This window comes from Thunnus thynnus, chromosome 14 (genome assembly GCF_963924715.1).
Source record: "Thunnus thynnus chromosome 14, fThuThy2.1, whole genome shotgun sequence".
Classification (NCBI taxonomy): Eukaryota; Metazoa; Chordata; class Actinopteri; order Scombriformes; family Scombridae; genus Thunnus; species Thunnus thynnus.
In genome coordinates, this window is record NC_089530.1 from 18,623,786 (window position 1) to 18,649,431 (window position 25,646).

Below are 25,646 nucleotides of genomic sequence, written 5' to 3' on the forward strand. Positions count from 1 at the left end.
GATATTCGTTGGCAGATTTGCTTCTGGTTAAAGGGTCGGTCCATAGTCAGAAAACACTGCAAATTTACCCCTTACTTTTTTTCTTTTTTTTGAACAAAATGGCTGGCTGAGCTAATGCATCTAGAAGAAAGTATCATTAATCATATTCAATCACTTCTTTTCATGCGGGATAAGTAATAATTAGGAGGTTTTTCTTTCCTATTTTTTAAAAGGAAACATATGCATTTTAGACCCAACACAATATGATTCAGCCTCTAAGCTAAAATTTAATATTTTTGTCAGGTAGACAAATTATATTGTACAGCAATAACACATTTTGCATTCCTTAAAATCCAATTAGTTATCAGCTTATGACTCCTGATATTCTGACAACCTCACACAATTGATTAGTTACACCAGTGAGTTGCACTCACAACCAGAAAGAGTTCCTCTCTGAATTAATAGCCCATGTGTAAATACAGATGGCATGCCCCCGCCTACTTCAATATATGATGCTTTGTGGAATACCCTTCAGCAAGACCCCGCCTATATATGACTAACGAGGGCTCACTCTCCATCCCCCACACTGGCATAATCACTGTCTATGGCAGAGTGGGATTTCCACTTCTTCACTTCCACCTCGCGGAGTGTGTTTGCTCCCGTCCGTGGACTCTGGCCAGGCGACCTGATGCCAGCACAGGTCAGTTCTGCGCTGCGTGACACACTAGCCGCAATTTTCCACTCTTGCTCGGGCCTAGCGTGAGGATGGGGGAAGGTTATGGCATATTAGTTCTAGAGATGGCAGATTATGTATTAACGGGGTCCAGGTCAAAGCTACAGGCAGTTGTTACACTGAGTGAGGGATTAAGGAGGAGAGAGAGAGAGAGAGAGGGTGGGTAGGAGACACGGTCCTACTACGGTTAGATGATGATTGCTGGTTGCAGGGTGGGGGAGGGGAAACAGGGCGGTGACAGCTGTCCGTCAACCTTGGACTCACCAGGGAGATGAGGCTAGCTGTCAAACGTTGCATCGAGACTGTGAGGGTCAAACTTTGCCCTTAATCTGGGCTGACAGTCAAAGGTTGTTTTCATTATGCTGCTGGTCATATATATATATATATATATGTGTGTGTATATATATATATATATTACAGATATATATTTTTTTGTGGCTTACCAGTTCCACAACCTTAAGTAACACCAACCATTGGATTAAATTGGGATGTTTTCAGCTCAAAGAGGGATAGTCATACACATTATTTTAATTGTGCCTTTGAACACCTAAAGCCTCTGCTGTTTCAATCTGTGAAATGCCATTTTTTCAACCTTCCTGGAAGTAAAAGTTAGTTTTCTGAATAGGCAATTGCAGGTGAATGGCAGCTGGAGTACTTCCATGGATCGGATGGACTCTTATGGTTGAAACATTAGCACAAAAGATTTGCAACTGTGCTAGAACATGTGGTTCTTTAATTAAAAAAAGAACACTATAGGTACAAGCTTCTGCACATAAAATGGTCTCCCGAGGTGCATTTTGGTAAGAAACATCCAATAACTAAGCCAAAGAATTATGCTTTTTAGAAACATGCAACACCAGTAGTTTAAATCAACAACTTTTTCCACTTTCTGGGTCAATTCTGAATTAATTCAGCAAGTTTAATTCAGAGTTTTTGTTCACAATTGTAATGAGGAAGCATTTTTTATTTGCTACAGCACTGATTCACGCCTCTGTCTGGCTCCTACTCCACAGCGATGGTGTCTCATGGGTACTGTAGTATTCAGAGCCATCCGCGATACCCAATTGGTAGTTAGAATATGATTTCTCAAAAGCAAAAACTGATATAATTAAAGTTGATGGCCATAATAAAACATGTAGTATTGTTTAATTATCCTGAAGACTCTCATGTTTCTATGTTGAGGAACATTGAGGATATTATTACCAGCATCTCCTCCCACTCCGCAGCTCTATGCAGCCTGTATGTAGGAGGGTGTGTGTGTGTGTGTGTGTGTGTATGTGAACTGCTGTTGGCAGGTGGCACTGACAGTGGCGTCTGTTAAGGCACAGAGCAGAGTTCCTCTTTTCCACCAGATGTTCCTCTTAATATCAGGCAGTGATTTCCTTTTCACCTAATGAATGAGTAAAGTCTGTGGTCTCAGAGTTTCTCTCCCTCTGCCAGGATTACATCGATACAAACATAGAGTTCTCATTTTCCCCTCACCTCCTTCTCCCCTGCTTGTTCTCTGTGTTTAAATTGATACCAGTCTGCCTTTGTCTTTCTCTGCCCCCACCCCGTCTCCCTTTCATAGAAAATTAATCTTTGTAGGAAATGATTCAGCTATGACACTCTCCTAACTTAAGAGACCGAGGGGGAAAAGAAGTTAGAGGTAATGAGAGAAATATGTTTCTAAACAAACGTCATACCCAGCTCAGCACATTCATTCATGACTGTGGGTTGTGGGTTATAGAGCCCGTCTGCAGGAAAATGAGGGAAACGAGGAAAGTGAAGATGGGAAGTGATTGAACCGAACCAAAGACAGCAGAACAGAGGAGACGATTGAGTGAGAAAGACCAAAGAATGGAGTTAAATGCACAGAGGGCTGCTTTAGATTAGATTGGGGAAAGATTGCCCGCTTTAGAGGCAGCGATAGAGTCTTAGAAATGGGTGGAGGAGAAATTGGACATTATATAAATGGAAACTCTGTCGTGCCATCTATTAGGAAGCAAAGGACACGAGGAAGATTTTTGCCTGAACCATCACTGTGACAGTGTTTTTTTTTTTCTGTGTGTCATTTAGGGCCGGATGTTAGGATTATTTCTAGGAACGCAGGTAACTGTTTAAAAAAATAAAACGGTGAAAAATGTTGATCACTGTTTCCCAAATCCCAAGGTAACAATCCTCAAATGTCCTCTTTTGTCCCGACCAACAGTCCACAACGAAATCAGAATCAGAAGCTGGAATCAGAGAATTTGGATATTTTTTCTTAAAAAAATTACTCAAAATGATTATCAAGATATTTGAAATTGGCTGTGACCAACAAATCCAAAGATTTCAGTGATATTAAAGAGATAAAAGCAGCAAAACATCACATCTTAGAAACTGAAACCACAAAATGTTTTTGGCTAAATTACTTAAAAGATGGTCCGCTCATTTTCTGCTCATCAACTAACTTAATATATTAATTAACTGACTTTAGTTGCAGATCTAGTGTAATTTAGTGTATGTTTAAAAGTATAACCCCCAGCCTGACACTTTCTCCTGACATATCATTAGAGACATCACTAAAAAAACACAACATTAATATCACATTGCCTCTGAGAGTGAACGAGACCTGTCTGGCAAACCGTATCTATTTTGCCGCGCGTCCATTTGTTCGCAGATGTAACACCGTCTCCAGGATACAGATAATATACCGTACAGACGTCTTCAATAGAAAACTTGTACTTGAAAGGCAAAGTCTGACCATGAAGGCAGAAAGCTCTTTCTGGCCAGTTTGCCGCATCCTTTTGAGGGAGACTTGAAGTGATTAACTGCTGGTTGTGGGAGCAGAAGCAAAGGAAGGACAGATAGAAGAGGTCAAACATTCATAAAAAGAAGAAAACAACAAAAAAAAAAAACTGTGAAATGAAAACCCTGACTCCTTCTCTCCTCTCCTCCCCTCTTGTCGAGGTGCCAGTCAGGGGAGTCACCCTGAATTATTCATTTTGAGAAAATGAAATCTTCATGGGTGTTAAACCGGAGTGAAGACGAGGCAGGGGCTGACCATGTTCTCTGTATACAACATGTGTGTGTGTGTGTGTGTGTGTGTGTGTGAGACGAGGCGTTGCAGAACTTGACACTTTGCTTGGCTGTGTTTTAACAAAAGCGAGGGGGGAGATATGTTTAGAGGTGCAGATGAATCTCATTTGCACCCGAGGAAAAATATTATTCGTTTCTCAGTAGGCATGTCGGCCGTGTTCAGGATCACACGGGGCTGTAAATGGGATTGTGTTTCACAGTGTTTTTTAGGGCTCACACAGGGAGGAGGATTTGTGTGTGTTTGAGCAGATACCACTGGATTTTTTTATTTATTTATCAGAAACAATATTTTATACTAATTTCATCTAAAAAAACACATTTATGAGCAAGCGACTGTAGAGTCAGTGCAGTTATTTGGTGGTTAAATCAGTGTCTTACGGTTAAATCAGTCATGCAAGTGTGTGTGTGTGTATCTGTCCATGTATTTATTCACTGTTTTATTTTTCATGGATGTCTGTTCACACTCTATTTGTCTTAAGTCTGCAGCATACATGAGGGGTGTAATAAGCAACGCCTCCCCCCCCCCCCCCCCCCACCATTAAGACCCTATTCTCTCTCACATCCTCTTTACATTTCTGTCTCTCTCTAATCAGGCCAGTTGGCTCAAGTCACAGAGAAAGAAAAAAAAAAAAAAAAGGTGGAGGAGGAGAGCGATGGCGTTGGAGAGGTGGAGGGATGCACAGACGGGGTATGAATGGGAGAACAAGAATTTATGTGCTGAGATCGCCTCCCTGGAAAATAAAAAAAAACACACACACACACACACACACACAAAACAAAAAAAAAACCTCAACATCTGTTGTCCACCTGCAGCTGTGCCATCTCTCTTTCTTTTTTTTTTTTTTTCACTGCCCCTCTTCTCTTCTCATCCTTTTCCCTAGAATCTCATTTGTGCTTCAATCATTTGGCAACTGGCACGCCATGTAGATCACAGGAGGCAGATGGGATGGTGGATTTTTAGAGGTCAAATTATACAGTAGGCCCTTCTCCCTCCAGCGCTCTCTTTTCATGAATGAGGCTGTTTTACTCCAGGCCTGGTTTGTGGGCTCTGGTTACATGTTGTAATCAAACCTCCTCAATGGAGCCCTTTAAACTCTCTGCACTCCTGTCGAGCTCCCAGTAAATACACGCAGTACACTGTAACATGCACAGTCAGAACAATACGACATCATACTATAAAACGTGTTGTTTTTATTCTCTTTTTGTTAAAAACATCAAAAGTAGAACGAGTAGAACTTCATTCATTTCATTTAATACATCTGTACAGTCTGTAAAATGTCAGAAAATAGTGAAAAAATGTCAGTCATGAGATCCCAGAGCTCAGTATGACACATTCAGTCTTGTTTTGTCTCACCAAAACCAAATAAATATACAATTTACAAGAATGCAAAACAGAAAAAAAAGGAGCAGTTCCTTTGATTTGAGAAGCTAGAACCAGTAAATGTTTGTCATATGTGCTTCGGATCTGACTCAGAATGATTAACGGATTATTTAAAAGCGTTCTCGACTCATTCCTGTTGATCAACTAATCAATTAATCTGCTTAACACTTTGCCACTAATTCACTAATTTATTCACTCGCTCGTTCATTTATGTTCACGCACCGAGCGAGCCGGGATCATTCACTCGCCTCCTCTCTGCTCTCTGCTGAGCTTTGCAGGATGCAGCGCGTCCTTGTTTAATACTAATTAAAACTCGACTGATATTCAATTTTTAACGCTGATACCAATATTGATAAGTAAGAGAGAGCATGCGTTAATATATAACACAAATATATTTTTAGCAAAGATCCCTCAAAGTTGAGACAGATATGTTGAGGCAGGATGTGTTACAGCAGAACAAATTAACATGTTTGATTAAATACAATATATTAAAGCATCCCTTGACGACAAATTAGTTTTCCAAGCAGAGTATTTTTATGTCTTAAACATGTCTGGAGGAGTCTTTTAAACTTGAATCAGGAAAGATAGGTGTCAACATACAGCATAAAACAGTTATGTTATTTATATATCTGTCACACTCTAATGCTAAAAATTAAAGAAACTGGTTGGAACATTTTCAGAATACATGTTTCTTGTTGTTATGGCCACGTATGACCCGGACGTCTGGACTTCTTAACCTTCATCATCAAAATCCTTTTAAGGCATCTGTCAGAGACAAAGTAGCTCGGTGTTGAGCCGCCCTCTCGGACCGATCCAGTAGTAAACATGTTAATCTGTTACTCCTGCGCTTGTGTTTACGTCTCAGGATCAATTAGAGGATTTACCTAAGCGTTACCGTAAGTTCACTCGAAGGACTTTACTGTTTGTCTACATCCAAACACACACAAACGTCACTCTGATGAAAGAGAAACACACTTCCCCCTGAGAGCTCAGTTGCAGGCAGGCGTGTAGCCAGTAATGGGCCTGGGCGACGCTGGCCGAGCCACAGTACTCACCGGCCCACCCAAGTCTGATCAAAATACATTTTGTAACAATAAAAAATATATATAAGGCAATAAATTAATATAAACTTGACTTGACGCATGTGTGAATTTGATTAAAACAGAATTGCTGAAATAAGTTGTAGGAAGTCTTCTGAATGACCTTCACAAGCTGCCTTCAGCCAACCAGCTGCTTTTCAGGTGATGTAACGTAAACGCTTCAACAAAGGCTAAACAAAGTTTTTAAAGTGTTATTTGAAAAAAAGTTGAGGAAGAAGAAACTCCACCGCCTCCCATCGACTGAGTCCACCAGACTCATCGGCCCACAACAAGGTCCCTGGTGGAGTGGCGCCTCCTCCCAGTCAGCCTGATGCGGGGGTCACCCATAGCGACGGGAAGTAGTAGGGGTACTCAGGGAGCTGCAGCCTCCAGGTGGCTGCCAACCATATAGGTCCATTTGTGTTTTTGCAACTCTCCAGAGAAAACAGAATGAAACTTTTAGCTTCTGAACTAAATTTTTAGACAGCTCTGGTCAAGACTCTGTCAACGGGGAGACGCACTTATCGTTACTGCTTCACTGGGATCGCTGCAAGTATTTAATAAACTCAAACATTTTTTTGGGGAGGGGGTGTTTAATAGTCAGTGGCTATGGGTTCTTCAGTCTTGCTGGCAAATATACTGTATTTTAGGCTGCGTAGGCTTTAAAAGAAACCATACTGTTGTGGAAAGGCTTTATAGTGTGATGCTGTGGTGGTTGAGCATGTTGGATCAGCAGTGTTTTGCTGTTATTGCCTTTGTGATGCAGAACGTCGTAAAGTAAACTGGTCACTCATTTCTCAGTTTGTTTTTCTTTTTTCTTCTCCTAACTTTTCATAAGTCCATTTTTCTTGGGGGAAAAAACGGCCCACCCACTTTTGTATCGGCCCACCCAAAATACAATTTCTGCCTACGCCACCGGTGGCAGGTGTGTGTGTGTGTGTGTGTGTGTGGTCGCTCAGATATTTTTACATATGGGAATTTCACACTGCCAGATTTTCTATCAAAAAAAAAAAGAGTGTTCACAGATGTTTGTGCTACAACCGACAGATTTTGTGGTCGCATTTCCGTGTGATCGCTCACCTCAGCTTCTCCCTAGTGTCAACAGTCATCACCTGTGTCTGCTGTGTTTGCATGTATGCACGTCTTGGTCCTTTTTGTGCAAGCATGACAATCACCGATGTAACCGCCGAGCTGACAACATTATCGCACCGAAGCCGAGAAATGAGGCACTTAACGGCTTGTTGAGCGACAAAGTCGGTCTGTTTGCGCTCATGTTAAAGAGCGAAGAGAGAGCTGGATAAAAAAAAAAAAAAAAAAATCGCAGAGTGAGATTGTGAAGGAGAGTTTGTGAGCAAGAGGGAGTGGGACTGAGAGAGTGTGGGGGGTTGGTGGGTTGTGGGGGGGAGGGGGGAGGGGCTGGCACTCTTAAAGGACCGTGAAGGCCAGATCACAAATAATAAAACAGAAAGGCAGGGAGGGAGGGAGGGAAGGAAGGAGGGAGTGGAGGAAAAAAAAAAAAAAAAAAGAGTGGAGGAAAATATGTTGAGCGAAGGGGAAGGTCGGAGAGAATGGGAGAGAGAGTCATACGTGTGCCAGGAGCGCTGCACCTCTCTCTGTGGTGCTCTTCAAGGATTTTTTTTCTCCTCATTTCTCTTTTATTTACCTCCCTCTTTCATTCCTCCCGCTTAGCTGTGGCACCGATTTGTTTCCTCTGTCATTTTTTGGTCTTTTCCATTTTTCTTCCCCCCACCCCTTTTCTCTCTCTCTCTCTCTCTCTCTCTCTTCTCTCTCTCTCTCTCTCTCTCTGTGTGTCTTTCTATGGATCGCAACAAAAGGCTGACGGAGTGAGCCTGACGTCTGAATGAAAAGCCCAAACCTGCCGTGAAGGGAGAGAAGAGGGAGACGGAGCAGGGAAGAGGAGGCTGAGGAGAAAAGATACAAGTGATCTGGCTGAAGAGGCGGAAAGAGAGAGGAGAGAGCGCAGAGAAGTGCTGATTGCTGGCTGAAGACGAATAGAGATCCAGCTTTTTTTTTTTTCTCCCTCTCTCTCCCCCCCCCCCATCACCCCTCACCCCCCCACCACCACCACACACTCTTTTGGAGATTAAAGGAGTTTCAGGCACCGCTTTTACCGTACGGCGGGCCAGGGGGGGGGTGACGGTCGTAGTTCTCGCTCACCCATCCTCCCCTCCTTCACCCACTGCCGCCCCCCCACCCACCCACCCCCAACCCCCTCACCCCCCGTGCCACCCTCCATTTTTTTTTTTCACCCTCCCCTTCTCTTCAAGAGTACCAGTCGTCTGAGAAAAAGAAATGGAGCTTCTGGGAGTGAGGTGACGAAGGAGGACAAATTTGGAAACAAGCTGTGGGAGAGCGAGAGAAGACAGCGAAGGAAGACAGAGAGAGAGGGGGGGAGGGAGGCTGGAGGAGATAGAGAGGAGAGGAGAGGATAACCCCAGGGCATACTGTGTGAGAATCCCCCCAACGCCCACTTTTTCTTTTTTTTTTTTTTTTTTCTTTTTTTTTTTTTTTTCTGTGCCTCTCCACCACATTTCCTCTGCCATGTGCAGCTCCTGATTTGAAGAATGTGGAGACAGCATTTCCCAGGCAAGGAGCATGTTTCATGTTGTCCCTTCTTTACTTATGTGTGCATGTAGTCATCCAGGGTAATAATAAAAAGCTGTGTATGTGATGGCGAGAGGCGATGGGGGGGGGAGGAGGGGGGGAGGGAGGTGGATTTGGCTTTAAGGCTAATGAGCCTCTTATGTTTTTGCAATGAAGTGTGTCATGAAAACAGTGTGTGTGCGCTCTAATGTGTATGTGTGTGTGTATGTGTGTGTGTGTGTGTGTGCGCAGGAGGGCAAGCACCCATGCGAGTGTGTCAGTGTTTCCTTTGGTTTGAAACCGCAGAAAACTCTGCACAACAGTAAGAAGAGGTTAGAGATTAGAAGGGTTGTCATTAGCGGTCACTCGGAAGGTCAAAGGTCACAGAAGAACGGGCGTACGAGTAGCTTGACGTGAGGGCGTTAATGGTGTGTTCCTGTGTGTGTGAATGCGGCCTGTGTCGGCGCGTGTGTTCGGACATGTACTGTGGTTTGGAAGATATATTCGGCGCTCATTATTTCATGGCTTCATCAGTACTCAATTTGATGCTTGAAAACATTAAAATAATCAAGACAATCAGTAACATCTGAGTGAGAATTGAATTTAAGGTATAATTTTAGCGCAAATAACACTCAGTCGTAGCGTGGCTCTGACTCACGATCATAATCAGATGTTAATTTACATTTTCACTTCATTTTTCTCTTCACTTATAAGCAGAGCTGTCAAAACTGCAAAAATACCGCATTTGACATCAACTCACTGTAGTCAGTGTTGCGTCTTCTTGCAGCAGGAAACACAACTTTTAGCTGCGTGCGGATGTGAAATCCTGCCGAAAATCGGTTTAAGCTGATCCGCTTCATTTAAAAATTCAACATCTTTTTTTTTTTTCTGTGAACATTGATGTGTTCCATACTTCTTGATTTTTTTTTTTTTTGCATCCACGGTGTGTGGTTTTTGTCACTGCTTGCCTGTGTGGAAGTAACAGAGCTTTGATATCTTATCTCCCTCTCCAGCGATGTGTGTGTGTGTGTGTTTGTGTGTGTGTGTGTGTGCGTGTGGAGTGCACTGACCGCTGTTCATCTACACTGACAGCTGCTTTTGTCTCAGGAGCCCGATTGTTTTGAGGCCTCACTAGTGAAGCATAAAAGACAAACATTTAAAGAGGAGAGTGATGGATGGATGCTCATTTTCTCTCTTACTTTGTCTTGTGTATTTGCGGCTAACACCCACCTGCGATATCCTTTTTGTCAGCATCTGTTTTCCTCTTCTTTCTTTCTTTCCCTCTCTCTCTCTCTCTCTCTCTCTTCTTCCACTTTTACATGTAATTCGGTCTCTCTCTCTCAACCCTTCTATCTCCTCCCCTCCCTCACCCCTCTTGGCTGGGCGTTTGGGTGGTGATAAGTTTGGAGGTGGGAGGCAGAGGGGAGGACAAACAAGGTCTTTGTGTGTCCACATAGTGGAACAAGAGACAGGCCCAGGGTGGTGGTGGTGTAGCCGGGCTCTGATAGGGTCCAGTGGGGGCCTGGAAGGAGGCGAGTCTGCCAAAGAAAAGATTACACCTCCCTTCTTTTTTCTACAGATGCCAGAGGATCGTAAACACACTCAAGAAAGCAGACACTCCCAAGAACACAGGCGCCGTATTCTTGTTAACATGTACACACAGTTACAGAACTGAAGGAGACTCTTGTGTTGTTGGTAGCGTGCAGGTGGACGTGCTATCTAATGATGATTCTTTGCAAGTGGCATTGAGAAAAACAGAAGTAGAGTAAAAAGGAGCGTTGGCATAGAGAGCCGTGGATGCCCTTGAACATTTTATTTCACAAAAATCTGCAACATCCCTGATAATCGCTCATTAATGGTTATCGTCTGTGGGTGTGTGTGAAGCTAAGTGCAGCCAAACTCTGTGTGTGTGTGTGTGTGTGTGTGTGCGCGCAATACTAAGCCGTGTTGGCCCATAGTTAGCATGTTTGTGTCCCTGGAAAATGCAGAAGAGAAACACGGACAGTGCGGCTTATGCTCGGATGCTGCTCTTCAGATTTCTCTGTCCGTGTTTGGGTGGCCTGTGGCGAGCGGCCATTCGGGGACAAGATCCGATATCCCCGAAATATCAAGCTTTGCTGCACTTGCCACAAAGAACGGGCTATTGGCTCGGCCCCCCCCTCCTCTCACTCTAGGACTATCCCGTCACTGAGGCCCCCAGCTTGGGAGTTGCTAGGTAACCAGAACCAGCTGTTGGTCCTAAGCCCGTTGAGCCCGCTCTGGCTCCGCGTCAACTGCAGAGTAGTTTTCACTGAAAGCTCGCTGTGAACTCAGCGACCGCCGAGGTGGCCTTGACATCATTGTGCCATGGAAAATCTTCCTCACTTCCTTTTGTTTTTGCAGTTTTATTGTTCCACTGATGGTGCGACCGATGTGGGAGCGTCCATGGCATCTATCACACCAGTCTGGGTAATTTAGGAGCATTTCATCACCTTTCACACACGAGTGAAGGGGGGGAGGAAACGGGAAGTAGAACGAGGAAGGGCAACAGGAGGGTGAAAAAGAAACGAGCTTGTGGGCGGTGAGGGTTTGCTAGAAGAAGTCACCTGTAATTTTGAAAATGACATCAGGAAATAAAAGAGACTCTCTTAAGTGTGTCACTCTTCTGTAGGCGAGGACGCTGAATGGTCTCAGAAAGCTGTTATCAGAGATTTGAGATGGCAGAGTACACAGAGTAATTTTTCAGGAAATCACAATAGTGCAGGTAAGTTAATACGACTCCGTAGCCCCAAAGTGGGACCGGTTACCTTTCAAAGTGTGTGACGGCCTCACAAACAAGCCACAAGTAAATCTGCAGGGAGTACATTAACCTCCAAATGAAATCGTCTTTGTAAACCAACCGAGGCAAGTTGGAAATCCATGAAACCACAAAACCAGAGCACATGATCTGTCAGAAAAACAGAGTTTGAGAAATAAAGATAACTGATGTAGTGCAATGTTATTAAATACCAATTTGAAGATTGGATTCCAAAACCCCAGGGGGAGAAACGCAGGTTTATTTTCTTTCATTGATTGTTTGCGCTCTATTTAGGAAATGATCCTTCTCCCTCCGAAAACTCTGACTCACCAGCGTCTGGCAGCGACAGCTTTCTGAGCTGCTTTTCCAAGATCAGCCCTTCCAAATGAGAGAATTAGACACCAGATCGTATTCACTAAGGAGAGACATATTTCTATGAGCGCTGCTTGTTTTTTCTAACATTTTAAAAAGATCACTTCTATTTCTGTTGTCAGACTCCAAAAAGGCTTTTTAGTTTGGAACATCTGTAATCCATTTGTGGTTGTGAGAACGCTCTTGCCAGCTCTGCCAAAAGTTTTCATACTTCCTGGAGAATCATCCAGTTTGTGATTAGCGTTGGCTAAAGGATGATATCAACCTTAGTCCATTCAAGCTCCCCTTGAGGGATGTAACAATACATGACCCCTGCAGACCTCCACTGGATAAGACTATCTGCTGTCACACTGAACACGGTTTAGATTTAGTTTGTCAAGCTGTTGGCTTTGTTTCTTTATTACTCGCTGGCTTACAGACAATGCTGGCTGTTGTGCTACGATAAATACTTGGGGTACAATAACAGGAAGTTGGCACAAGCAATTTGCATTTCTGTCCGAAAGACTACCAGCCAAAATAACCTACCGCCTAATGTAAACCATCTTTAGTCATGCTGTTTCTGCTGCTCACACAAGTTTACTTAACAGCAAATAAGCACTTGAAAAACGGCCCTGTGGTGTATTTTTGTCGCTCTTAACAGGGAGTCTGGTGTTTTGTTGGCTTTGGGGTGGGACGCTGTGTTTGGATCTGGAGAGTTCTGGCTTTGATTTTGCTTCCTGTAGTCCAGGTTCTGGGTCTGGCAGCTGGGTGGGGCGGCTGGCAAGCTGCTGTCCCAAACTCCCCAGACTGATGCCGACCCAGCTGAGGAGGGAGAGAGAGGCAGAGAAAGAGAGAGAGAGAGGTGGATATAAACAGAGAGAGAGAGAGAGGTGGATATAAACACAGAGAGAGAGAGAGAGAGAGAGAGAGGTGGATATAAACAGAGAGAGAGAGAGAGAGAGAGAGAGTGGCATGACATGAGTTAAGTTAAGGAAAAAGAACCAGATGCTATCTTTCATTCTTTAGTAGCTGGACCTCTGGCCGACAAAATGTTTGAGACGAGTTGCTGTGCGATCAGCGGGGGATGGAAGGAGTCATCCTAGGGTGAACTCGACAATGATTGGGATAAGCCTCTGATTGGCTGAATATTACTTTCTGTTCTCATACATTCCCCCCTTTGGGCTCCTCCGCCTGTTTAAAAATCCATAACTTGCCATCTGAATGCAATGAAGGCAGTAATGGTTTGTTTTCTTGTGATGAGGGAATAATTATTTCATTATCTCGATATAATGATCATGAAATAACCAATTTATGATCTTAACGACCCAAACCGTCTTCTTGTAATCATTAGATATTGTAAAAATGTGCTTGATTGTCTTGTATACAGTGAATCATCTAAAATCATCAGACATAAGGTAACCATTTCTGGTTATGTTACTGCCTATATTTAACATCAACAGATGACTGTTATTACAGCCTTCTGCAGCTGCAGCCTAATTCAGAGTCCCTGTAATATCCCTATAATATTCCACAAGCACCAATAATGCCCTTGTGGTGACCAGCGTTTAGTTTACAGTAGCCTGTAGTGGCCAAGTAAGACAATGTAATATTCTTAAATATCACTTCTGAAGGTTATTATGTGGCTGTACTTAGTGACCTTAAACAAAATGTGGTAAATGGCAGAGATTGAGATCATTACCACATCATTTTTTTCATACCGTTTATTAAATGATCAAGTCAAAAAATATTCCATGATCCTCCAGGATTTTTCTGCGTAGGAGAGGCGTTTTGTTATATTTGCTGGTGTGTTATCTCCGTAGTTTCAGTGATATCAGAATGAAACCAAAATTCTGCTTAGTGTTTCCAAACAAATCGTAATTACAAAATAAGAAAAATGAGTTTGAAATCTGACACACACATACACACAAAAATGAAACAAACAGTAGAACATTGTTAATTGCATGAGAGCTGCGACGATTAATGGATTCATTGATTAGTTGCCAACTGTTAAATTAATTAACAACTATTTTGATAATTGATTCATTGTTTTGAGTCATTTTTCAAGAAAACAATGTCAAGATTCTCTGAGGACAGCTTCTCAAATGTGAATATTTTCTGGTTTCTTTAGTCCTCTGTGACAGTAAACTGAATATCTTTGGGTTGCAGATAAAACGAGACGTTTGAGGACGTCACCTCGGACTTTGGGAAACACTGACTGACATTTATCACCATTTTCTGACATTTTATGGACCAAACAACTAATCAATTAATTGAGAGAATAATCGACAGATTAATCAACAATGAAAATAATAGTTGCAGCCATGTTATTCTTTATAGATTTGCCATATAAAGAAACAGTAAAGAAACATCTTGTTATTACCATGATATTAATTGCAACTATATAACTCATTTATTTTTTATCTCTTTTTGTAAAAGTCTTTGCATCTTGGTCAGAAACCAATACAATGTACAATAATGTTCTCATGATGGCAGGTCATAGGAGGTCAAAGGAGAGGTTGATGATAAAATGTGATTGCAGTAAATATGACAATAACGAGAAAAAAACTAATATAAAAAACACAAGACAAAAAAAAATGTAAATATAAGAGATGGCAACCTTACATATTCATACCACATGGGAGGTCTGATAGTATATCATTGTAAATGCCATTAAGAGTGTATAAGTGGGGCAGCTTCCTTCCATCTTCCATCTGAGTAATAGCACTCATAGGGCTCCACAGAGGGCCGCTGGGAGTTTGGGTTCAATTACAGAGCCTAAAATCTGAGAAAGTCCCTCCGATTCCCAAGATCCCAGATCAATGAGGCATTAGCAGCTTTATATTTGCCACAACTGGGACTGATTTCTGGCTACATTTTCGATCATTTCACTTTTGAATTGCGAGCTCTGCGGACTGTTTTTAAATTGAATCAAGGAGCACAAACAGAAGACGAGTGCAGCTGCTCGAGATCCCCATTTGCCGTCAACTCAGCCCTATTTCTAAATAACGTTTCCCTCCAGACGCTGTTTATCAGAAGCACTGCTGAGCTCAGAGCTGTTAAAGCTCGTCAACAGCGATTTTGATTGGATTTGATTAAGAACTTAAATGATGACGGGTTCTGCTCGACTCTTTTTTTCCGGTGCTAGCTGGAGGAAATGTAATGTAGTGTATGTCTGACAGCGCGAGACCAGAGACTAGAGCCTCGAAAACTCACTACGTCTGACGTGACAGACGGCAAGAGGGCATAACAGAGTCAACAACTCTACTATACTGTGAATGCACGGTATGAGTGTGGATTTTTTTAAAATTTCTGATCACTCACTTAATTACAATCAAGTACACAAAACAGATAAACACACTTTCAGTTTCAGGTGATTCATTTTCTTTCTTTAAAGTGTTCTTTCTGTCTGAAAATCAATGAGCTTCTTAAAATCACTGACCAGGTATCCAAGTCATTAAGACCCGCATTAACAGCCTCGTTAGGAGTTAATTATCCGCAGATTCATCATGTATTTAGTGTGGTGCCATGTTCTGCCTTATTAGGCTGGAGAAAGCCTATTAGCCACCAGGAAATAATTAATCAACAGTATTTTTTGACCTACTTCCACTAGTGACACTGCTTTTTTTTTTTTTCTTTTTTTTCCACCAGCTGCTTCTTGTTTATGTGTGTATACAGTACAGGAAACAGATTCAGTGTGTGTCTGTGTTTGTCTGCGCTCACACGAGGCGGCGTATGTTAGAGCGAGTGTGCGTTTCCTCGTGTGTGTCTGTTTTAGATGATAAAAGTATTTTCGTCTTCGTCTACGATAATGAACTCTGCATGAGGGGGCGAAGGGAGAGCTGCGGGGCCACAGGTGTGTTTGGCGCCGGAGATGCCACACACACACACACACACACACACAATGAGTCCCTACAGTGAGAATAATGCATGCTCTCAGCTTATACTCTGAGAAAAGGAACAGTAAGATCGAGGTCACTTCTTCCACATTATTCCTTTTTAACCTTTTCTTCTTCTGCACCTTTCTTCTTTTCTCATCGTTCTCTATTTGATATGCCATTCAGGTTTTTATGAAGTACTGCTTTTATGAGGAGCGCCGCACAATAATAATATTGTTAATGACCGTAATATAATAAAAAGGTAATAAAAAAAATCATCTCTTTATCTTCAAACCATTTTATAAAGTGGCTCACAAAGCAGTCGTAAAACCCTCAAAACCTTCATAAAATCAACACAAAAGAGTGAAGAGCGATGTGAGTAAAACATGAAAGCAAAGCAACAGTATGAAATCAACAGGAAATTAAGGTCAGTAATAACTAACAGAACATCTCATCGCATCAAAACACGTCTGTAAAAATGAGTTTCAAGTGTTAATGTAACAGATATAATCAATCTTCTGGTTTAAAGTCCTCAAAGGCGGTGTTTTCTTTTTTTTTTATCTTTCAAAATCTAAGAGCCAAAGAACAAAACCAAAGTCCTGTCATTTGTTGTTTTTTATTTAGCTTGAATGTGGATCAAACAAGAATGATCCGCACGCAATTTAGTATCACACTTTCGCAAAGATGGGGTACAGATTAAAAAAAGAACGGTCAAAATCAAAGCAGTAGAGAGCAAGATATCCTGACTTTTAGTCTCTAGTATAGGCCTCCAAAGCACTGGATCCTACATTTCCCATAATCCAACTCAGTAGCTTCATTCATCAGGCCCTCCTTGCCTCCTAAATCACCTCTTCTATTTGTTTTCTAACTTTAGAAAGCTCCCCCGGAGCCACAGAGGACTTGATATAACTGTTTTCTTAGGCTGAGTGATGAGTAAACTTCACCTGTAAAAACACTGGAGTGCACCTTTAAAGGCTCATCCACAGATTTAAAAGAGATCAATAATGTCTTATAGTTGATCTACAAGCTGCCTGTTTCAAATGTTAAATCTAGGAAATAGTGATGATACAAACAGGTTGTTCCATCTCAGGTTTTTTTTCAGTCCCAGACTTCCCTGCACCTTCATCTTTAATCCCCTGTGTGATGAACTCTTCTCCATCACCTCCACTCGTAGAGATTTTGTGTAACACGCTTCAGTTCTCGCTGGCGTCCTCTGAGACGTCTGAATGTGGTTCAGCTTCTTCTGTGGTTTGATAGAAACATAGAAAGAGAGACAGAGAGATGATGATGAATTAAGGCTGGAATAATACAGGTTGTGTGTCAGTTTGTCAAAGCTATGATGTTAATGACACACCGCTAAGCTGTTCTTGATATTATAATTCTCTTTTTAATTAATCCCCCCCTTTTCATTTCTCTGATGGGTCTAACGCAGGTAGGGGAGTTCTGTCATTCCTTACATCGTCGTGAGCGAGTGTGCAGATTTGTGTGTTTTTGGCATGTGCATAAAGGAGTCAAACTCTGCATTATTTACAGTCTTTGCTTTTTCAGGATCACTCTTAAGCACTATACCTTCCGAATATGTACAACAGAGGTGAATCTCTGCAGAGTCTTTTCTAAAACGGACAAGTTTGTCTCACTAAAAGTAGCCTTTGAGTTTACACAGAGCACCAGTTTAAGTTCAACTTCGGCCTATATATCGACTTAGAAGAATAATTTTATTATATAACTGATATAAAGGTGGACACAGTTTGTTATAGTGAATTTGTTTTTCAGACAAAATTGGATGTAAATCTTAAAGATACTTTCTCTGTCATGGAACTTAAAGCCCTTGAAGTATCTTTCTATTATATGAAGTATTTGTATAAATTCATAACTTATTTATCAACAGTTGACCCCCAAGTGAGGGTGTGGTTAACCCAACAATTGTCATCAGTGACATCACTAAGCCAGGCCATTTCAAACCAGTAAAAAGTCAAAAATACAGAAATCTCTCATGTGAAACCAACAGTGTGCTGAATGTTTGAGCTCATGTAGAAACCCGTCACTTCTAGTAAGAAGCTAATTGAGAAAATAGGTTTCAAATTGTAGAACAGCTCACACACACACACACACACACACACACAAAACACAATTTCATGGGGCCATCGTATTAAAATTTGGATCAGTAATCAGTGAAACCTTTTTAATTAACTCTGCAGAACAGAAAATGAGCTTACCCATACAGAATTTTCCAACATTTTACATGCACTTCTTGTTTTTTTTTTTTTTTGTCCCCATAATATGCATCTGATGTGTTTAAAGTACATATGCTAGCGTGTTGTCGTCGTATAGGTCACATCACTGTCCTTGCTTCCCAAAACTGGAGGAGTTGAGAGAGACAGACATGGAGCGAGCAGGTTTGGATGTCCTCTCCAGCAGCGCAGATGCCACTAAATAAAATATTTCAGAATCCTGCCCAAATCCTCTAATCACCATGACAACAGGCAGCAGGGAGCCGGAGAGTGGTGGTGTGTGGACCCCCCCCCCCCCTTCTCCTTTTTCTTTTCCCTCTTTTTTTTTTTTTCCTCCTCTTTTTAGAGGAATTTGGGTCTGACACTGTCAGTATTACACAATTTTCTTATCACCTAAAGAGTACATTACCTTGATGTGAGGGGAGGAGAGTTAATTGGCAGAACTGAATCAGTCGTTTAGTCGATACATTAATCAATACCGGCTCATTTTTTTAGTTTCCAGCAGTTTTTGTCACTTTTGTCCCTGAAGAGTAACCGTATCACAAAACTCAGAAAAGCAGAGATGATCAAAAGTTTAAATGTAATTATTGATCAGCTGATTTTACCTTAGTGTGGGAATGAGGCAGGTCCTATTAAAGTGTGTAAAGGGCGTACTGAAGATGCACACAGACACACACACACACACACATGCACACATGGGAGCACACACATTGAAGACCGGCCGGTTTCTGTGCGGTGATAGGATAATGGAGGTGATGACCTCATGGGGTGAAAGGACCTGTTGCCTGGTAACAGTGTGGATAACAGCGAGAGAGGGGGGTAGTCGTATCACCAGCATTGTGTACGTGTGTGTGTGTGTGTGCGTGTGTGTGTGTGTGTGTTTGTGTGTGATATCGACCAGTGTTGCCAGGTAAGGGAGGATGATAGTGGTTTAAAGTGAAGAGTGGCTCAGTCCAGTTTAAGAGTATTGATCCCTCTCAGGTGTGTGTGCGTGCGTGTGCCACTCATTCACACACAACCCCGGGTCTGTTGGATGTATTTCCTACATTTTACTGCTTTTTTTCTGCAGCTCTCTTGACTGTGTGTGACAGACATAAATAATTAACTCCCTCTCTCTCTCTCTCTCCTCCCTCCGTCTCTCTGCAGGTATTCGGCCCCAGATTATGAATGGGCCTATGCACCCGCGCCCCCTGGTGGCGCTGCTGGATGGGCGCGACTGCACCGTGGAGATGCCCATCCTCAAAGATCTGGCTACCGTGGCTTTCTGTGATGCCCAGTCCACGCAGGAGATACACGAGAAGGTAGAAAAATAACTCTTCACATGCTCCTTTTTCATCTTTAATTCTTAGAAAACACAGCAGCTACAATTCTTACTGGTACCCACATTTTATTTTAGATCTTATGATGGGACCAACCTGTAGCACTGATCTTTTAAACCCATAGTCGAGGGACTGTGCTGTTCCATGAAGTCTCCTTATTTATAAACTAGTTCCTATTGACTTTTGTTAATGTAAATTACTTTTGTCAGTTGTTTTTGATTCGCTGCTTGTGGAGTCTTTATGGAAAACTTTCAAATTTGCTGAACCACTCAGCTGGAATAAAAAGAAAGAAGAAGAATCAAAACAATGATGTGTTGGAGGAATAACAAGCATTCACATTGAATCATATCATCTTTCCTAAGATTGCTGCTACAGTCATATATGGTTATAATACTGTGAATATTATTCAACATGAAGATTAATTCTTGGCCATGAGAACACATATCTGTAAAATATTAAACTCAAGGTTCACTTACCAGCTTGTTTCCAGAGCTTTTAGTCATATCCCACAGCCCTAATTGTTATTCATGCAGCACTTTTGTGTGATTTCTCAAAAGACCTAAAACTAAGTAAATGCATATGTTGGAGTGAAATAAAGTAAATACTAAAATGTTATCAAGTGCACTTTAAAGTATAAATACAGTAAAAGTACAGAGAGAGTAAAAAATATTAACAATTTACTAAAATAATGTTTTATGCCCATTTTATGCAATACTTTCCTGTTTTTCTCAGAGATGACTCTTCCTCCACATAGTTTATACTGTATCTAGGTTATATGGTCCGTTACATGATGACCGTTTTAAACCTCTGACGTCTTTAAATAGTGTTTTCTTATCCATGGTGGAAAAATTGCGTATTATCGTTAATAGCAGCTCACAATGATCAAAAACAGTCAGACAAAAACCTGTATTCTTAACATATGTTGGTTTTCAGGTGTTTTTCTACCGTAAAAACGGTTTTCTGCAAGCTTATCACCAGAAAATATAACCTTTCTATGGTGGTAAAATAGAGTTTTCTCATCAAATCCAGCTCAAAATGATGAAAAACTGTCATTTTTGAACATATTTCAGGAAAGATAGAAAAAACCTGGGTTTTTTTTTTTTTTTTTTTTTTTTACATATTTCCCTCATTTTCAGTCTCTGCTGTAAAAACTGTGTTCTGGGACTTTCTCCCAAGAAAAACACCTTTCAATTTCCATTTTGGAAAAATAGCGTTTTCTCATCAATACAGCTCACAGTGATCAAAAACGGGTTTCGGGAAGTGTTTCAGAAAAGTCAAACAAAAACCTATTTTCTTCATATTTCTCCTGTTTTCAATCTTTCTGGTATAAAAACAGTTTCTGTAGCTTCTCACAAGAAAAACACATATCTGCTTCCATGGTGGAAAAATCGCGTATTCTCATCAATATTAGCTCACACTGATCAAAAACGCTGGTTTTTCGAAAGTCAGACAAAGACCTGTATTCTTAATATATGTCTGTTTTTCATTGTTATATATGTGGAAACAGGAAGTTTAAAGCCGGAACAAGTAAATGTCACATTTATGTTTGGAAAAAGTGTCAGAACAGGTCAGACCACATGATGTTTTGCTTTGTAGCAACATCGTCAGACTGTGCAGCTTGTTCTAACTCTAGTAGTAGTAGCAGTAGTATTAGTATTAGTAGTAGTGGTAGTAGTAGTAGTAGTAGCGGTAGTAGCAGTAGTAGTAGTAGTAGTGGTAGCATCTGCAGCCTCACTGCGTGACACTGATATAATCTAAACTTTGTGATTCTTGAATTCGGAGCAGAACAATCATCTCGTTCCTCCTTCTGTGTCTACTCCTCTGTAACGTTTTAATAATATTTCAGCCCACTGGCTTGCTCCACTCTCCCAGTTCAACTATAATGGTTTCATCACCGACTCTAATCCCACTGGGTGCTGAAGTGCTGCTTTGTTAAATAAGAAGGAGGAGGAGGAGGAGGAGGAGGAGGAGGAGGAGGAGGAGGAGGCTGGTAATAGAAATGCAATATAATTGTTCTGAGCCAGAGTGGGTGAAACATTTGTCTTGTTTTACTGTCTATACACTGGAGCGAGTCGGCAGCAGTTTTACAATCCAAACTGGAAGGTTGAATGTCTTTATACTCAGAGAGAACAGGAGGGGTTCATGTTAGTTGTTCATGTTATATCAGTGTCAGTGAAAACGCCACTTTATACTAAATGTGTCAACCTAATGATATGAGTTTAGACGTTCAATGGAGGAAAAACAGAATAAATATTTAATTTTGTTTTTTTTCTTTACATTACTCCAGTCTTTTTCTTGCTCCCCTGGTTTATATACACACAAACACCATGTGATATCTGTCCACACACACACACACACACATATACACACACACACACACACATAGGACCCATCTGGGAGTATAGATGTTGGCAGCGTTCCCACAGCTATAACTGCACAGCAGCGGGTACAGATGGGGCACTCAATACACACACTCACGGACAACCGCACTAAAAGTTTCAGTAGTAAAGTACTCTACACACACACACACACACATACACACACAAGTACATAAACAAACACACACACACACAACAAACTGTTGTCTTTGTGCGTGCATTGCCTGTAACTGAGCAGATGCAGCGATTAAGGAACCTGTCACTTAAGGAATCAGTGTAAACTGCAGTACTTGTGTTCTTAAAGTGCAACTGTGAGCCAGTGGTGGCCTGAGCAAATTTAGTGTGGCCCCTGTTGAGTGCACATGAAAAGAAACGCATTAGCAAGCACTCACGGTCTATTAACTGATACAGTAGTGTCCTTGGAAAGATGCTGAAGATGTTTTGAAGTGGTGTCAGTGTGACTTTCAGGTGTCTTTTACACCACTGTATCAGTGATCACTGTTTTTTTATTAGGGCTGCAGCTAGTGATTATTCGCCATCACTCTGCCGATTGTTTTCTCTATTCATCAATTAATTGTTTGGTTTGTTAAATGCCAGAAAACAGTGGAAAATGGTGGAATGTTACGTCTTCAAATTTGCTGTTTTGTTTGAGAAAACGGTCCAAAAATATAAAATAATAAGACTAAGAAAAGCAGGAAATCCTCACAAATGACACGCTGGAACTGAGGGATGTTTAGCATTTTTACATTAAAAATTACTTAAATGATTAACTTTAATCCTACTGACTGGGGTCCCTGCAGACCCCAGAGGTACGTTTGTCATATCTCACAGGTGCTTTATTTTATGAGTCCAATATTCATGACTTTGTCAATCAGTTTGTTCCTAATGATGTTGTGTTATTGTTTTCTGTTTCTGTTTTAATAAATGCTTTTTAAAAAATACCGATGTAAAAAGCACCCAATTCCACCTATACAGTCTTAATAGATGGAACTATTTATTAAGTTCATGTATCACACACTATCAGTGAGGGTAGGGACACTCTGTCAGTCATTCTGAAGGCTTTGTGGAAAGATTGTACTTGAGATAAACGATGCAATTTGTATTAAAGAAAAGTATATATTTTCATTTTACACAACATGAACTGTATACTGCATCAGTCAGGACAGAAGAAAGTTTCAAGAGAAATTCAGCAAACTTCGAATACTCTGTCATACAATACGATGTAAATCTTTGAATAATCTGACATTTACAAGTAATAAAATATATAAATTGATGGTCCTGGAGTTACTGTATCTGAGGTTTCATGTCCACATTGATTTCCTCACATGTCTCTCCATCTGTAACATATTCACTAAAATGACTGTTATCACCAAAACCTTTGAGAACTCTGATATTGATCAATATACTCAAGTCTTATTTTCGTTGCACTAGAGAAACAGAAATTCACGGCACACTGGAGCTCCCAACTTCAAAAAAAAAAAAAAAAAGTCCCCTGAAGCCGAGTAGCCTGTGATCATATAATGAGAGGTGCAAAACACACAGAGGAACGGGAAGAAACAGGAGTGTGACAAACATCGTGGTTGTGTTTTATTAAAGTTGATTAAATAATTTATTGAATTGCATTTATGCATAATCTTTGGGAAATTTGCTTTTTCACCAAGAGTTGGATGAAAAGATTTATCTGTAGACTGAGTGTGAAGCTAGAGCCAGCAGGCAATTGGCTTAGCTTAGCATAAAGACTGAAAGTAGAGGGAACAGCTAGCCTGGGTCTGTCTAGAGCTTAGAAACACACATAGCAGCACCTCTAAAGCTCATTAATGAACACACTGTGTCTCATATGTTTAATCGATACACAAACAGAAACAATAAGTTTTTACATTAGGCTCTGCAACTATTTCTTAGCAAAATAATTAATGTAACTCCTTAAAAGAAAAGCCGCAAAGAAATATCTAAGCTCAGGTATTTCTTTAACGCTTTGTAAAGGTGCCATTACCCGAGTGCAGAATGACTGTTTCCAGTGTTTAGTGTTCTTTCGCTCTGCAAGATTCATGCTTTTCTTGCTGTAGTTACAGCTCTGTGCAATAACAGCGCGAAGGTGCACATGCACAGTGGCATGCCAACTCAAACTGCAGAAATGTGCTTTAACTAATTAACATTGATACAAAAGCCAGTTGCTCAGTTTTTCCACTTCATATTAACCTACTCAGCTTATTTTTTTGATTCTGTGTCATTTTTTTTCTGCATCGTCTCCAGCCAACCTGCTGCTGGTCTACAAGTAATGAGATTAATGCACGAGAAGAGCTTTAACCTTGAATTTAGCATCCAGCTCCCACTACAGCTACCTCCAAAAAAAAAAAAAAAAAAAAAAAAAATTGTATGGAAATTCATGACTATGCTAATCTGACGGCTCGGTTAGGTTAATTCAGTTAGGAGGTTGTGAATTTAAACCTGTTATTTAACAGTCGTGGCTTGCAGCAGCTACTTGCTATGCTTTCTGGGTATCTTAGCAGCTGTCAGTCTACTTTATGATCCTGCCTGCGTCTACTCTAACCCTGTTTGCATTCAGTCTGAATGAATGGGTTGTGACAAATACCAGCTTTGGCAAACGCTCGTTATAAACACGCAGACAAGCACTCGTATTTTAGAGCACACATAAACAATCCATTTGCATTTAGATGAAGGATAGCGTACATTAACTTAGCTCCAGAAAAAAAGAGGGAGGTGGTGAGAGCAGTCGTACGTGGCCACAACAAGTTGCTCATACAGAATGTTGTGGTAAATCAATCTGAATATAAATGCAGGGATGATATTGATTAAGAACAATAATGACATTGTAATCACAGTACGAATGCAAATGATTTCTTCCAGGCTTTATAACGATTGTTGAGGGAATTCTGATGTAATATGACAGCAATGATGATGCCTCCTCTCCTCTAACGTCCCTCAGGTTCTGAATGAGGCGGTAGGTGCCATGATGTACCACACCATCACCCTGACCAGAGAGGACCTGGAGAAGTTCAAGGCGCTGCGCATCATCATCCGCATCGGCAGCGGCTACGACAACATCGACATAAAGGCTGCCGGGGAGCTCGGTAAGACCAAGGGGACAGATGCTGACAATAGAGGGAGATTATATATATGTATATATAAAGCTTTCAGAGGCAGAAATAGCAGACATATGCTGAGAATAATGAACATGGAGGGTTGTATCTTGCCCATATGGCTCATTTATTCACTATCACATGAGAAAAAAAACGAAAAATAAATCAACAAAACCAGAAATAATGCATTATGGATAAGTATAGTGCACACTTGGATGGAGGCCAAACCAAACTCTGCTCGCTATATTGACTGAACATAAATAACACATGTAACAGGAATTATCACATACTGTAGAGTAAACAAAATATGTCATGTGACTGATTGTGTATGCAGAGCAGATGCTCCAACTGATATGAAACTCTCTCTCAGATTCCCATTTGGACCCTTTGGCATATGTTTGGTATGAGAGCAGGATTCAGTGTGATATCCTAATTATTGTCATTTGTTGTAATACATTTCAGTACTCAGACATGGATTTTTTTTTTTGTTTTTTTTTAGAGAAATGTTATTCTCATAATGGGCAAAAGTAGCCGCTGTAATTATCCTCTTATGCTTCACAGTTATGTTTTAGCTACAGTGTATTTATGTTTTTGTAGAAAGTCAATTATTTTGTGAGATTAAAAAACTACGGATGAATTTATTGTCAAAACAGCTGCAGTAATCATAACCAACTATTAAGTCTGGGATGCAGTTATGTTTCTAGTCATTTAAATGTTTTTGACAGGAAAATATCTCATAGTAATTTTTTGAGTTTCGGTTCTCCATTTTTCTCTCCCGT

At 41.0% G+C, this 25,646-nt stretch overlaps 1 protein-coding gene across 6 annotated transcripts in view; it reads left to right on the forward strand.

The window, feature by feature from the left end:
• The window catches only part of ctbp2a (C-terminal binding protein 2a), a 74,734-nt gene that overhangs the window by 41,866 nt on the left and 7,222 nt on the right, over positions 1 to 25,646 (forward strand). For 5 of the 6 annotated variants that reach the window (XM_067610361.1, XM_067610362.1, XM_067610360.1 and 2 more), the window contains 2 exons: positions 19,216 to 19,370; positions 24,714 to 24,858. In XM_067610361.1, coding sequence (XP_067466462.1) covers positions 19,216 to 19,370; positions 24,714 to 24,858 — 300 coding nt within the window. Of the gene's footprint in view, positions 1 to 8,488; positions 8,840 to 19,215; positions 19,371 to 24,713; positions 24,859 to 25,646 lie in introns of those variants that run through there. The other variant, XM_067610363.1, reaches the window with a different exon arrangement.